Source organism: Callithrix jacchus, chromosome 2 (assembly GCF_049354715.1).
Source record: "Callithrix jacchus isolate 240 chromosome 2, calJac240_pri, whole genome shotgun sequence".
Lineage (NCBI taxonomy): Eukaryota > Metazoa > Chordata > Mammalia > Primates > Cebidae > Callithrix > Callithrix jacchus.
The window spans coordinates 148,939,539-148,955,616 of NC_133503.1; the positions used below are offsets into that span (position 1 = coordinate 148,939,539).

At 35.7% G+C, this 16,078-nt stretch overlaps 1 protein-coding gene across 4 annotated transcripts in view; it reads left to right on the top strand.

Moving 5' to 3' along the window:
• ERCC8 (ERCC excision repair 8, CSA ubiquitin ligase complex subunit) overlaps positions 1–8,404 on the top strand; it is a 70,985-nt gene extending 62,581 nt beyond the window's left edge. For 3 of the 4 annotated variants that reach the window (XM_008992013.5, XM_008992014.5, XM_035291532.3), the window contains one exon: positions 5,358–8,404. In XM_008992013.5, coding sequence (XP_008990261.1) covers positions 5,358–5,423 — 66 coding nt within the window. In that variant the 3' untranslated portion in view covers positions 5,424–8,404. The remainder of the gene's footprint in view (positions 1–5,357) is intronic. The other variant, XM_017969906.4, reaches the window with a different exon arrangement.
• The last annotated feature ends 7,674 nt before the right edge of the window (positions 8,405–16,078 follow it).

Consider the following 16,078-nt stretch of genomic DNA (forward strand, 5'->3'; position numbering starts at 1 on the left):
AAATCATAAGAAATAATGTTTCGTTACTTTACTTTATGTGAGAGAGACTTTTAAAGCATTTCTTGCCAGGGGCCTGCACCTATAATCACAGCTACTTGGGAGACTGAGGCAAGATGATCACTTGAGCCCAAGAAATCAAGACCAGCCTGGGCAACATAGTGAGACCCCATCTCTAAACAACAACAACAAAAAAGCATTTCTTGGTATTTTCAGACTGTAAAAATAATTGGACTATTTTAAGACATTTGGAAAATTCAGAAAAATAGCAAAAAAGAACATAAAATTCCTCAAGTTGAATTAGTCAATATTAACAGTTTGATTTGTTTCATAACTGGTTTTTTCCTTTGTATATGTTTTTTAACATAGCTCATATCATGGTTGGACATTCAACTTGGTATCTTACTTTTCTGATCAACATTGTACAATAAGCCTTTTTTAATGTCATTAATAACTATGTGTAAACATTTCTAATTATACAGTATTCTGTCACTGATAAAACACAATTTAAATACCTAGTTGGAGACATTTCTGTTGATTATTATAAACATCAAGGTAAATATCTGTTCAAAAATTGTTGATATTTTTTATTGTGTCTTTAGATAGATTCCTAGAAGTGGAATTATCTCTTGAATTACTATGTATGACTTTATTATTTTATTTTATTTTATTTTTGAGATTGAGTCTCACACTGTCACCCAGGCTGGAGTGCAATGGTGCGATCTTGGCTCACTGCAACTTCTGCCTCCCATATTCAAGCAATTCTCCTGCCTCAGCCTCCCAAGTAGCTGGGATTACAGGTGCCCACCACCACACCTGGCTAATTTTTGTATTTTCAATAGAGATGGGGTTTCACCATGTTGGCCAGGCTGGTCATTAACTCTTCACCTCAAGTGACCCACTTGCCTTGGCTTCCTAAGGTGCTTGGATTATATTCATGAGCCACCATGCCTAGCTGACATTTTCAAGACTTTATTCTCGTGTCAAATTTTACCAGTTTACGCTCCTATCAGCAGGCTCCTGACATTGCCTATCATAGAACATAAACCAGTATAAACATAACAGTGTAAATAAAGTCCTTAAAAATGCAGTAGGTAAACAAAGATGAATAAGACCATTCTCCCTGGCCTAAAGTAATAGCCTCTATTTTAGTATTTTTTTTTCAACTTTTACATCTAGCAGTATGAAGATATAGGCTGTTTAAAGGTGGTTTCTCTCCCACCAAGGTTTATTCTCCTAAGCACTGTTAATCATCTTTTTTTATCTAAATTTCTACAATATAAAAAGTCTAAAGCAATGTCTAAAAACAATGTATATACATATATTTGTGTATGTGTATATATATATATATATATATATATATATATAAATAATTATTTAAGTTGGAAATATAAATAATGTAGTTAGAAATACCTTAAGGTAATCTTAAGCAAGTTATAGTAAAAGCATCTTAAATTGAAGTTGAGGAAAGTTATGATACAGTACGTTTGACAGTCAAAAAACATCTTTCATATACTGTTTAGTTCCTTTATGAAAATAGGACTATGTCAAAAACCACATAAAATATGATTTGTATAGAGGTAGTTGATAGCTTCTCACAGCTATTGACAAAATATATTTCATACCTAAATTGTCAACTGCTAGAGTTTCCTGCAGTGTAAAACCTGTGAATTATTTTCTTTTGTCCTTAATTCAAAGAAAGATAAAAAAATACACTGATAAATCTTCAAGTAGCCAGCCAATGCCATCAGTATACTTCCAGATTTTATCACATGTCTAATTTGGTTTATTGTGGCTTGATTAACTTTCGCATACAGCTGCTTTTGATGTCAGAATATTCTTCTGTATAAAGCTTAATATGACCAAATGATTGGATTTAGCTATTTATTTTACATTTTATTATGTAATTATTGTGTCCTGCTCTTTGGGAATTGCTATATACATTAAATCCAAGTTATAACACTGTAAGCCATGTTAGGAAGTATAGCATTTCACTTACCAAATGAAAATAGTAAAAAATAAATAAAAAGTAAATCTATAGTATTGAAAAGGATGTTAGAAGAATACCACATTGTTTAATTCATAAAGATAATATTTGGCCAGGTGTGGTGACTCATACCCATAATCCCAGCACTTTGAGAGACTGAGGTGGGAGTATCACTTAAGTCCAAGAGTTTGAGAGCAGCCTGGGCAACATAGAAGACCCCATCTGTGCAAAAAAATAAACAAAATTAGCCAGATTTGGTAGCTTACACCTATAGTTCCAGCTACTTAGGAGGCTGAGGTGGGAGGATCACTTGAGCCCAAGAGTTCAAGGCTCCAGTGAGCCCCGATTACAGCACTGTACTCTAGCCTACCTGACAGAGTGAGACCCTCACTCAAAGAAAAAAAAAGATAATATGTGACTGATGGTTTATTTCCTTGTTATGTCATTATAGTGAGAGTTTGAACTCTTTGTGTAAAAAAACTTTTGTATATGAGAAATTAAGTAAAACAAGTTAGAAAATCACAGAGATATGCAAAAATCAAGTTGACTTTTGTATTTGCTTTAGAGCTATAAAAGCTTACCTTTTAAAATGCCATGTTGAGATATTTTAAGATAGCAGTTATTCTCATATTAATATAAAATGGCATGTGCTAAAGTTATTTCCATAAAATTTTAACTTGAAAGATTCCTGTGAATATAGGTAGAACATGAATGTGATCGTAATACAGATCCCAAGAAGAGCCTGTCCAGGAGATCCTGTTCCTTACATGTATGTTTCTAATTTAAGCCATATTGAAAAGTGCTTTTATCCCAACTATAAATTAAGTATATTTATTTAATATTTATTTTCCAAGGAGGCAGTGTAGCACACTACAAAACAAAAAGCACACACACATATATACACACGTACTTAGTGTTTAGCTTCAGATAAATTGGGTTTGAATCCCAGTTCTGTTATTCATTATACTTACAATCTGGGACAATCTTATGATATTTCCAAATATCAGAATTGTCTAATCAAAGTTATTCTTAGGTTTCCTTTCAAATGCGTCCTTCAGATGAGAGTTACCTCCCCATCAACCAAAATATAATCCCTTACGGGGTGTTTCTCCTGATATCCAAAGTAGAAGATCAATTTAATTCTGTGTAAGGAAAGGAAAGACACTGGATGAGAGGGACAGGATTTATGGTCTTTAAGTATAAATTTCATTTTTTAATTGATAGACTGTTTTATTATATTTTGAGGAATATGGCTTCCTTTTGACTCTACTTTCTAAAAGCTGGTCTGGTCAAGACAAGCCTATATATAACTCCTAATCACTTTTTCCTGCCTGCAATCTATAGGGCAGGTTTATTCCAGTTTAAACCTGACCTCTCACTAAGAAGCTTACTTTGACATTCACACAATACATAATTGTTTTACATTCCACTTGTGCCCATATATAATCACTTGCTGATAACTCTGAGACTTGCCACTATTTACCAGTCAGAAATTTGAAAGTTATCAAGAAGTATCCTTGTAGATGTTAAGTCTAGTTTTATTCCTTCTCTAAATTCATAACTAGAATTCTCTAAATTCATCCTGTCTAAACTCTATTTCTATAACATTCACACTATCTGTCAGTAGAACTGACAACCCGGTGAGATAGATGTATTATGTTCAAGCACAGACTGGATGTCCACTAGGAGGAGATGTTGTAGAGAAAAACTGAAGTAATAGGTAATAGTAGTGACACTTGATCAGAGGATTAGGAAGTGTGGCTTATCCACCCAGGGATGTGTGTGTGTGTATGTGTGTGTGTGTGTGTGTGTGTGTGTGTGTGTTCCCAGGTCAGGAGTTCAAGACCAACCTGGCCAATACGGTGAAAACCTGTCTCTACTAAAAATACAAAAGTTAGCCAGGTGTGGTGACACATGCCTGTAGTCCCAGCTGCTCAGGAAACTGAGGCAGAAGAATCACTTGAACCTGGGAGATGGAGGTTGCAGTGAACCGAGATCATGCCAGTGCACTCCAACCTGGGTGACAGAGCAAGAATTCATCTCAAAAAATAATAATAATAATAGTAATAGTTTGTATCTGGACATTTGAAGTATAATAGAATTTTGGTTGTATACCTAAGTGAAAATAGCCAACATTAGATTTAATAATGTACTCTAATCTGTTAACAATAAAGAATGCCTAAATTAACATATTGTTTTCCAACTATTCTAGCTGATACTTGGGAAATTTACTGGAAACACTTAACTTTTTCTACTGTTTTCATTGTAAGATTCAAAGTTATATTCATCAAAAGGAAAATGAACATTCTCAGATATGCAGTAGGGGTTACCCTTAAAAATATTTCTGTAAGTTATAAAAGGCAATACACCTAAAATAACTTAAGGGTAGTCTTGATGCTAATACAGCACTGGAATTTGAATCTGAATAAAATTGTAGCAGTTGTAAAAGTTGCACAAAAGAAAGCAAACCTGGCTCATAATACCCAGTTACTTTAAAAATGAGACCATCTTAAAGCCCTTTTAGTTATTTGCCAGAGAATCAGAAGGTAGCTATTCAGAAGTTTTCCCAAAAATGAACTGATTTGAAATGCCACAGATTATTAAAATTTCTCTAATTGCTATGCACCTTTATTTTAGATATGGCTCTAAATCCGTAAGAATACTGTGATGCTTTGTTGTTGTTTTAAATAAACATAATATAGATACACGTTATCCTTCAGAGAAACCTCTAGTGCTGGTTATAAACATTTTACCATTTTTGACATATTTTGCATGTTTTACTAAACTGCCCTATCAACCTATAAAAATAAGTAAATAAATATCACTACTTAAAAATAAGTACATAAATATCATATTAATAGCCCACATTATTTTTTGGACTAAAAATGCTATTATTGAGCTTGATGAATGCCTAATTCTCCTTATTTGGGTATTTGTTTATTTATAAAAGTTATTTTCATCCAAACAATAAAGAGTTGCCACCATTGATATTTTGAGCTGTCAGGTCAGACTATATACCTGGAGTCCACTCTTAGCCCATGGATGTCAGAGTGCCACTTTCTCCAGGTAATTCCATAGAGTTGTTGAGAAATACCTTGAGCAACAGCAGCATCATGGTGTGTGTGTGTGTGTGTGTGTATATGTATTTGTGAGGTGATTACTTTAAAGGAAATAGAGTGTTTAGATAAAGTCTGGTATTGCCTGTTTAAAATGCAGTTGTACTATCTTGTATGTTCTGAAATTAACAGTTATACATTTATACATTTTCTTCCAAAATAATATAATTGCTGTTTATCTGATATATAACTTTATTACGAGCCTAAAATTAAGAAGTTAAAAAGAAATCTTCCTTTTTCTTTATTTTTTTTTTTAGACAACAAAATCACAATTAAATCCGGCCTTTGAAGATGCCTGGAGCAGCAGTGATGAAGAAGGATGAATATCAACCTTTAGTACCTTTGTGTCTCTGCGGAAACTTTTTAAACAAGACAGTGTGTGTTTTTTTTCAACTGCGGTCTATTCCTGACAGCTAAATTAGCCCTAAATGTGGGTAGTTTGTTTCCTCATGTTTTAAAATGAGGTTAATATTTGCATAAAATCCTAAAACAGACTTCTGTATCATTTATTTAATCAAATGTGTTCCTTGAAACCAGTTGCTATGGCCTAGGGAAGCCCCCATTGCTACAGTACAAGAACACAGTCATTGTCCCTCAGCTGTGACTTTCAGCAGATTTTATGAACTCTAAGATGCAGTTTCAGAGGATCGCCAAGTGGAGGCCATCAGCATTGACTTTCTCCTACTTGCTGTACTATCGGCCTGCTCATTTCCACCTTCAAGAATGAATTTGCCAAGGATGAGTATATCAAAAATAGTAGTTGAAATGGTAACATCAAAATTATTTTATTCTTCATCTATTCACATTTTGCAGTGATTTCATTTACTTAACCATTCTTTAGCTTTTTGTTAAACATTTTTGGGCTCAATATCTCCTACAATCCAAAAAGTTTATCACAGGAGGCTTTTAACTTTGTGAAAATCGCTTGCTTGCTTTATTTTAATGTCAGAAGGCAGTTTGCACTCATGCTTGAACTCTTTATGAAACTCATTAAGACGTGACCAAATCCTGCCTCATTCATTCAAGCAGAAAATATCCTTGAAGGGAATCTGGCTTAAAAGAAAATTCCTGTTATTGTCTCCTTCTGCATCAACCCACAAATGATTATCATGAAGGTAATCTTAATATTCCCTTCCTGATCCTTAACAGCAGTAGACTAGTAAACGAGGCTTTTAAGAACTTGAATACCAAAAGTATACAGTTGTTGAGGTTTTTGTTTTTGTTTTGCTGAGACAGAGTTTCATGCTGCTGGAGTGCAGTGTCACGATCTCAGCTCACTGCAGTCTTCGTTCAAGCAATTCTCCTGCCTCAGCCTCCAGGGTAGCTGGGATTATAGGCTTCCACCACCACACCCAGCAAATATTTTGTATTTTTAGTAGAGACAGGGGTGGTCATGAGCTCCTGACCTCAAATGATCCGCCTGCCTTGGCCTCCCAAAATGCTGGGATTACAGGTGTGAGCCCCACCCTCCCTGGCCAGTTGTTGAGCTTTTAAGTGTATAGGGGTTAGACCTCATATCAGACCTTTCCAGCCAAATGTTTTCCATACACTTTCTTTTACAATTGATTTTTTTTCCAATTGACACATAAAATTTTATGTATTTACCATGTACAACATACTGTTTTGAAGCATATATACATTATAGAATGACTAAATCTAGCTAATTGACATAGGCATTACCTCACATAGTTACCATTTTTTTAGTAAGAAAGCTTTAAGTCCATTCTCTTATCATTTTTCAAGATTAATTGTAATCTTGTAACTATAGTTACTATGTTGTGCAATTAGTGTCTTTCACTAATTCCTCCTATTTAACTGAAATTTTGTATCTTTGACCAGTGTCTCTCCAACCACCCTAGCTCCTATTAACCACCATTCTACCTCTACTTCTTCTTTTTTTTTTTTTGAGGCAGAATTTTGCTTTTGTTGCCCAGGCTGGAGTGTAATGGCGCAGTCTCAGCTCACCACAACCTCTGCCTCCTGGGTGTAAGCAATTCTCCTGCCTCAGCCTCCCCAGTAGCTGGGATTACAGGCATGTGCCACCACACCCAACTAATTTTGTATTTTTAGTAGAGATGGGGTTTCTCCATGTTGGTCAGGCTGATCTTGAATTCTCAACCTCAGGTAATCTGCCCGCCTCAGCCTCCCAAAGTGCGGGGATTACAGGTGTACCATTTATATATAGGTACCACATTTTATTTATCATTCAACCATTGATAATTGCTTAGGTTGATGCCATATCCTGGCTATTGTGAATAATGCTGCAATGAACCTGGGAGTGCAGATATCTCTTTGTCACAGATTTCATATTCTTTGGATATAAGCCCAGTAGTAGGATTGGTGGAGCATATGTAGTTCTAATTTTAACTTTTTGCAGAACCTCCATACTGTCTTCCATAGTAGCTGTACTAACTTACATTCCTACCAAGAATATGCAAAAGTTCCCTTTTCTTCACATCCTTGCCAATTTGTTATCTTTTGTCTTGTTGATAATAGCCATTCTAACAGGTATGAAGTGATATCTCATTGTGGTTTTGATTTGCATTTCCCTAGTAACTACTGATGTTGAGAATTTTTTCATATATCTGCTGGCCATTTGCATGTCTTCTTTTGAAAACTGTCTTTTCAGGTTCTTTGCCCATTTTTAATTGGGTTGTTTTCTTGCTTTTGAGTAGAGTTCCTTAGATAGTAACCCCTTATCAGATCTACAGTTGATAAATATTTTTTCTCCATTCTTTCTTCACCCTATTGTTTACTTTGCTGTGCAGAAGCTTTCTAGTTTCATGTAATTTCATTACTGTACTTGTGCTTTTGTCACTGTGATTTTGAGGTCATATCCAAAAAAATCATTGCCCAAACCAATGTCATGGGGCATTTTCTCTGTTTTCTTCTGATAGTTTCAAATCATTGATTTATTAAGCTGAGGTCATTCTACTTTCACTCTTGTTCCCTTGGTGAGGGTGCATTTGACCTCTGAAGAAAGCTATTTTGAAAAAGCTATTGGCCAGGCAAGATGGTTGTAATCCTAATACTTTGGGAGGCCAAGGCTGGCAGATCACTTGAGCTCAGGAGTTCAAGACCAGTGTGGGGAACATGATGAAACCTCATCCCTAAAAAACAAATACAAAAATTAGCCACGTGTGTTTTACACACTTCTAGTTCCAGCTACTTGGGAAACTGAGTCAGAAGGATCACTTGAACCTGTGAGGTTGAGGCTGCATTGAGCCAAGATTGTGCCACTACACTCCAGCCTGGGTGATACAATGAGACCTTGTCTCCCCCACCTCAAAAAAAGAAAAGAAAAGCTATTAAAATTGGAAATTTCTTTTTAAGAAAAAGGAAGACTTCTTCCAAACTGCAAATATCTGTTTTACTTATTTCTAGTTATACAGATACATAGGCTCATTATAAATAATTCAAACAACATAAAGCCCTAAAAAAGAAGGTAGTGGTCACCTAGAATTATAATACCATAAGGTAACCAGCACTAATATTTTCATGGACATTCTTCATCCATCTCTTATAATACATATAATTTTGCATAATGGGATATTCACCATGCTATTATCATTAACATCCCTCTCTTTCCACATTAGTACCACATTCCCCATTCCTTACCCCTGCTGCCACAAACCAAGTTATTAACCTAGCCTGTGTTATTTCATATTACAATCATATATAGATCTATATAGACATATAGAGGATGTGTTTTATCTTGCAGAACTGGGATATACATAGTTCTGTCTTGAATTTTTCAGATACAGCTTATATAAATCCCTCTCTGTCATCTGTTATAACAAAGTTATTATTTTTGATAACTACATTATACACTATTTTGTGACTGGGCCTCAGTTGTTTTCAGCTGGTCTCCTATTCAGAGCTACATGTTTATTAATGAAGACTGTGAACTGTATTATATTCTCCTTAGTTGGCATATTTCAGTGTACAATTTAGTTATTGAATATCATCTTTTTTTTTCCTCTGAAATGATAATTTAGCTGGGTATATGATATTTGGGTTGTAGTCCTTTTCTTTTATTGGTCTACAGATATTGTGCCCACTTTTTTCTAGCTTCTGGTATTGCACATGAGAATTCCAGAGCCACTTTGATTTTTTTTCCTTTGTAGGGAATTCATTCTTTACAGCTGGAAGCTTGTGAACTGAGGTTTAAAAAAAATTACAGTTTCTTAATTTTGTCAAGATATCTGATGCCTTTTATACATATATATATATTTTATTACACTTTGGTTCTAGGGTACATGTGCAGATCATGCAGGATTGTTGCATAGATACATACATGGCAATGTGGTTTGCTGCCTCCATCCCCTGTCACCTATATCTGGCATTTCTCCCCATGTTATCCCTCCCAAACCTCCCTACCCCCGACTGTCTCTCCCGTATTCACCGCCAACAGACCCCAGTGTGTGATGCTTCCCTCCCTGTATCCATGTGTCCTCATTGTTCAATACCCACCTATGAGTGAGAACATGCAGTGTTTGATTTTTTGTTCTTGTGTCAGTTTGCTGAGAATGATGGTTTCCAGATTCATCCTTCGTCCTACCAAGGACACAAACTCATCATTTTTTATGGCTGCATAGTATTTCATGGTGTATATGTGCCACATTTTCCTTGTCCAGTCTATCATCGATGGGCATTTGGGTTGGTTCCAGGTCTTTGCTATTGAAAACAGTGCCACAGTGAACAGACGTGTGCATGTGTCTTTATAACAGAACCATTTATAATCCCTTGGATATATACCCAGTAATGGGATTGCTGGATCAAATGGAATTTCTATTTCTAGGTCCTTGAGGAATTGCCACACTGTCTTCCATAATGGTTGAACTAATTTACACTCCCACCAACAGTGTAAAAGTGTTCCTATTTCTCCACATTCTCTCTAGCATCTGTTGTCTGCAGATTTTTTAATGATCGCCATTCTAACTGGAGTGAGATGGTATCTCAATGTGGTTTTGATTTGCATTTCTCTAATGATCAGTGATAATGAGCATTTTGTCATATGTTTGTTGGCCTCATAAATGTCTTCTTTTGAAGAGTGTCTGTTCATGTCCTTTGCCCACTTTTGAATGAATTTGTTTTTTTCTTGTAAATCTGCTTTAGTTATTTGTAGATTCTGGATATTAGCCCTTTGTCAGATGGGTAGATTGCAAAAATTTTTTCCCATTCTGTTGGTTGCCAGTTCACTCTAATGATTGTTTCTTTTGCAGTACAGAAGCTCTGGAGTTTAATTAGGACCCATTTATCTATTTTGGCTTTTGTTACCAATGCTTTTGGTTTTTAGTCATGAAGTCCTTGCCTATGCCTGTGTCCTGAATGGTTTTGCCTAGGTTTTCTTCTAGGGTTTTTATGGTGTTAGGTCTTATGTTTAAGTCTTTAATCCATCTGGAGTTAATTTTAGTGTAAGGTGACAGGAAGGGGTCCAGTTTCTGCTTTCTGCACATGGCTAGCCAGTTTTCCCCAACACCATTTATCAAACACGGATTCCTTTCCCCATTGCTTGTTTTTGTCTGGTTTGTCAAAGATCAGATGGTTGTAGATGTGTGGCATTGCCTCCAAGGCCTCTGTTCTGTTCCATTGGTCTATATCTCTGTTTTGGTACCAATACCATGCTGTTTTGATTACTGCAGCCTTGTAGTATTGTTTGAAGTCAGGTAGGGTGATGCCTCCAGCTTTGTTCTTTTTGCTTAGAATTGTCTTGGCTATGTGGGCTCTCTTTTGGTTCCATATGAAGATTAAGGTGGTTTTTTCCCAATCTGTGAAGAGGGTCATAGGTAGCTTGATGTGGATAGCATTGAATCTATAAATTACTTTGGGCAGTATGGCCATTTTCACAATATTGATTCTTCCTAAGCATGAGCGTGGAATGTTTTTCCATCTGTTTTTGTCCTCTCTTATTTCCTTAAGCAGTGGTTTGTAGTTCTCCCTGAAGAAGTCCTTTACATCCTTTGTTAGTTGTATTCCTAGGTATTTTATTCTCTTTGTAGAAATTGTGAATGGCAGTTGGTTCTTGATTTGGCTCTCTTTAAGTCTGTTCTTGGTGTATAGGAATGCTTGTGATTTCTGCACATTGAGTTTTGTATGCTGAGACTTTGCTAAAGTTGCTTATCAGTTTCAGGAGATTTTGGGCTGAGATAATGGGGTCTTCTAAATATACAATCATGTCATCTGCAAATAGAGACAATTTGACTTTCTTCTTTCCTAATTGAATGCCCTTTATTTCTTTTCCTTGCCTGATTGCTCTGGCTAGAAGTTCCAGTACCATATTGAATAGGAGTGGTGAGAGAGGGCATCCTTGTCTAGTGCCGGATTTCAAAGGGAATGCTTCCAGTTTTTGCCCATTCAGTATGATATTGGCTGTGAGTTTGTCATAAATAGCTTTTATTATTTTGGGATACATTCCATCAACACCTAGTTTATTGAGAGTTTTTAGCATAAAGGGCTGTTGAATTTTGTCTAAGGCCTTCTGTGCATCTATTGAGATAATCATGTGGATTTTGTCTTTGGTTCTGTTTACGTGGTGGATTATGTTTATGAAGACTAAAGGATATCTGATGTCTTTTTTTGTTCTCTCTCATCACTTCTTATTCTTCTTGGGAGCTATTTCAATGAAGGTCCAAACCTTTTCTTAGCTCAGGTATATTTTCTTCTAATATTTGTCTAATTGTTACTTCTCCCTTTTTTCTTCTTGTTTTTTGGTCTAATAATGGCATGTGATTGACCTCCCTATCTTTTTTTTTTAGACAGAGTCTTGCTCTGTCACCCAGGCTAGAGTTCACAGCAGTGCAATCTCAGCTCACTGCAGCCTCCGCCTCCCAGGTTCAAGCAATTTTCCTGCTTCATTCTCCTAAGTAGCTGGGATTACAGGTGTCCGCCACCACGCTGCCTGGCTAATTTTTGTATTCTTTTTTACTAGGGGTGGGGTTTCACCATGTTGACCAAGCTCGTCTTGAACTCCTGGGCTCCAGTGATCCACCTGCCTTGGCCTCCCAAAGTGTTGGGATTATACGGGTGGGCCAATAGGCCTGACCTCTCATTCATTGTCTTATCTTTTCGTTCTCCTTTTCCTTTTTTGTTTTCCAATTCTTAGAACTGTTCTTGGCATGTAGTACGTGCTTAATAAGTACTTGTTTTGTTGTTTCTGTCGTATACTTTGTTTGTGTGTAATCTTCAAGGTTACTAATTCAGGCCTGACTGATAATTCAGGGAGACTTGTTATTGTTTTCATAATTCAGGGAGACTTGTTATTGTTTTATTTCCCTCCCCACCCTACCCTGTTTTGTTTTGTTTAAGCACTTGCAGAAATATAGCAGAGAAATATGGGAGTTCTAGAGAGGCTTCCACTAGATACTTTTTAAAAATTGTTTATTCAACTGGTATTTGTCAAGCCTTATTCACAGTGTATATCAGTGAATCTATTATGAAGGCAGTGATTACCTAAAAGTTCTCTCCAATGCCTGGTACATTTTATATCTTTTCCTTCCATGCTGTCTTGGCTAACAATATATGTCCTTTAGTCACCTAAGGTACTTGTATCCTGCCATATTTCAAAGAATACTTAGACCATTTATTCACTTCAGTTTGATTCCATTTTTAACTAGTCATCATAGTATATCTATGAAATGCCTAGTTTTAAAACATACGTAGAAATAATAAATGCATGTTTTATTAACATAGCCATAAACCTATTTTTAACCAGAAGCCTAAAATTCACATCATAGATCAGCTTGACCTTTTATACTTGCTACCAAGCCTTTACTTTAGAATTAAGGAAACACCTTAATAGAGAAAAAAAGGGAACACCCTGCAACTGAGGTGTTCCTTGTGTACAGTTTGTACTAAAAAGCCCCATTTAAACTAGATTTTAAAACCTTTATACAGTTCTCTAAAGACAAAACTTTGTACCAATTATAACAATAGATAAACTTCAAAATGAAGCTCTTCAGTAAGAGACACATAGGTTTATAGAGCTCATATTGGTGAGAGACTCACCATTAGCTTTATTATTTAAAATCGAAATGAGATGATGGTAGAAAAAAAATTGCATCAGCAAACTAATCTCAATTATTATTCAAAGCAAAATCACTATTTCACAATGGAAAGGAAAAATTCAAATTAGATATTTAAATAAGAGCTACATAGTTTTAATTCTGAAATATTTCATTACTGTTAAATAACATAGTAATACTTTATTTCTATAAAAATGATAACACTAGTGAAGATGAGAAAAGCTAAAAACATTTCTGTGAATTCTATAATTTTTATAAACAAATACTTCAGTAAATTTCCATTCCTTTAATTTAAGATTGTCCATGTTCAGGTGCTAATTGTTGAGCCTGAACCAAAAAACTTATCATTAAAGCAGTAAACTTAAAATGAATCTAACTATGCCAGAAATTGATAAGAAGCCCAGCACAATTAGAATTTTTCCTGTCAAAAAATATAGCAGGAATGCTAATTACAGAAAGGAAAACAATCACTTTGATTTCTATTGTGATGAATTTTCTGGACATCGGAAGGTTAAATCTAGTGGTCAGGATAGAGCTAGTTCTTCTGTTTTGATTCTGGAAAAGTATTAAATTCAGGGAAGAAACCTAATGAAGTTGAATCATAAATATATTATTTTCTTTCTTCTTTGCAAAGAATATATGTGTAGTTCTTAATGTGCTACCTAGAATCACTGTAGTGAATCTCCTTGGTGCTTAAAATTATTACAAATCATTTATTATAAGACAAGTTTATCGATGTTGCTAGCTCTGTCAGCAACATCCTCAGATACAGAAGGCATGCTTATTTTGCTGCCAGGAGGTATTTTGTTTTCATTAAAAGTAGTGACCAAAAAACGCAATTACTTTTGCACCAGCCTAATATTAGACAATTAAAATTTCAAAGGAAGGAGGATAAATAAAACAACTATGTTGTGACCTCTCTTAGTTCTCTGTGTGTAGGAATCTTCGGGTCCCTATGTCCTTTTGATTGACTGCTCCTCATGAAGATACTGGTAAGCTTTGTGCTAGTGAATTGATACAGGTTTCTGAGTTCATGCTCTCCTGAGGCTTGGAAAGAAATGGGTGTCACTGTCTCAACCTGTTAGTTATTCTGTCTCTAAAAACACAATTAATTCAATGTTAAGACTAAGTTTATTAAGCTGCTTGTGTTTTTATGCCTTGACCGTTTGTTAATGGTGGTTGCGTATGTTTTACAGAACTTCTGGCCAGGTAGCTCAAGGGCCTGGCCCATGGCTTTGTTCTCTTGGCATTGCTAGTCAGAATTTTTTTGTTTTGTTTTTGAGACAGAGTTTTGCTCTTGTTGTCCAGGCTGTAGTACAGTGGCACAATCTTAGCTCACTACAACCTCTGCCTCCCAAGTTAAAGCGATTCTCCTGCCTCAGCCTTCCAAGTATTTGGGATTACAGGTGTGCACCACCATGCCCGGCTAATTTTGTACTTTCAGTAGAGACAGGATTTTGCCATTTTGGCTAGGCTGATCTCGAACTCCTGACCTCAGATGATCCATCCCCCTTGGCCTCCCAAAGTGCTGGGATTACAGGTGTGAGCTACTGCGGCCAGCTTGTAGTCAGCTCTTTAAGGCAACAATTTATTGGCTCAGGTGATTGGACAAGCCACTTCTCTTTTGTTCATTTTATCCTTTGTGGCAAGGTTTAGCAACAGTACTGAGGGCCTGTCAACACCTTCTGTAAAAACATCAGCAGGAGCAGAAGAGCTGCTTCTCCCATGTGGCTCAGACACTTAACTCCAGCTTCTCTACATCCTGCGTGATGGTATTATCCACTGTTTTGTAAATCTGTATATTTTCTAAATAAATACACTGTTCAAGGTTGTGCTAAAACAAAGAACATTCCTAATAAGTCTTTGAGAACTGAGTTATTAACTTTTTATTATACTGTTGTAATGTCTTCTTATATGTATTATATATGCAAAATTCTATCAGATTACTATGGAAAAAGTTATTAGAACTGATCACTATGGACATTAAAGAATGGTAAGATTATTTTTGAAATCATAATAGTTTTATAAAGAAGTCTGGGTGCAGTGGCTCACACCTGTAATCCCAGCACTTTGGGAGGCCAAGACAGGAGAATAACTTAAACCCGGAAGACAGATTGAAATGAGCCGAGATTGTGCCACTGCTCTCCACCGTGGGTGATGGAGTGAGGCTCTGTCTCAAAAAAAAAGAAAGAAAGAAATAAAAGACAGTCGACTGGAAATCAAAAAGCCTGAGTCTATCTTAGGTCACTACCAAGGAAACATGCATTTGGATATTTTTTACCTTCTTTTTTTCATTAGTTAAAAATGAGGGAAGGGGACAGAAAACTGGAATCGAAAATTATTAAGGTTCATTCCTGCTCTAAAAATCACATATTGTCATATTTAGAAAGCATTTAAAAATTGTATACCTAAATAATTAGAGGCTTATGTTCAAACTAATTAAAGTTCATTGAAGGCAGGGATAGAGTGTAATTATAAAAGTTTCATGAATTGTCTTAATATTGAATGAACACTTCTAATGGAATGAACATGTGGTTTTACCTGAATTACACTTTTAAAGTAATGTTTCCATCAGAATTATTACAGAGCCATCATTGATTAACTATTTGATTTGTAAGTTTCTTCATTTGTAGAAAGGGAATAAATTATGCCTTACAAAGTTATAAGAATAAGTTAAATAAAGTTCTGAAATATAACAATCATTCAGCCAATAGAACTCCTTTTACTTAAAAAATCTCAGGATTATTGGGCTCTGAGCCCTGGTAAAAAATCACTTAAATTTCACCTTCTCCAGGACATTATCTGTTTATTTAATCTTTCTCTCCCTTCTAAAATGTATACTCCTCGAGGGGAGAGATTTTTGTTCTTATTGCTCTCCAGCACCTGGAACACTGCTTGGCACATAGTTGATACCAAAAAATATATAAATTTTTTTAAATTGATTAGTGAACAAC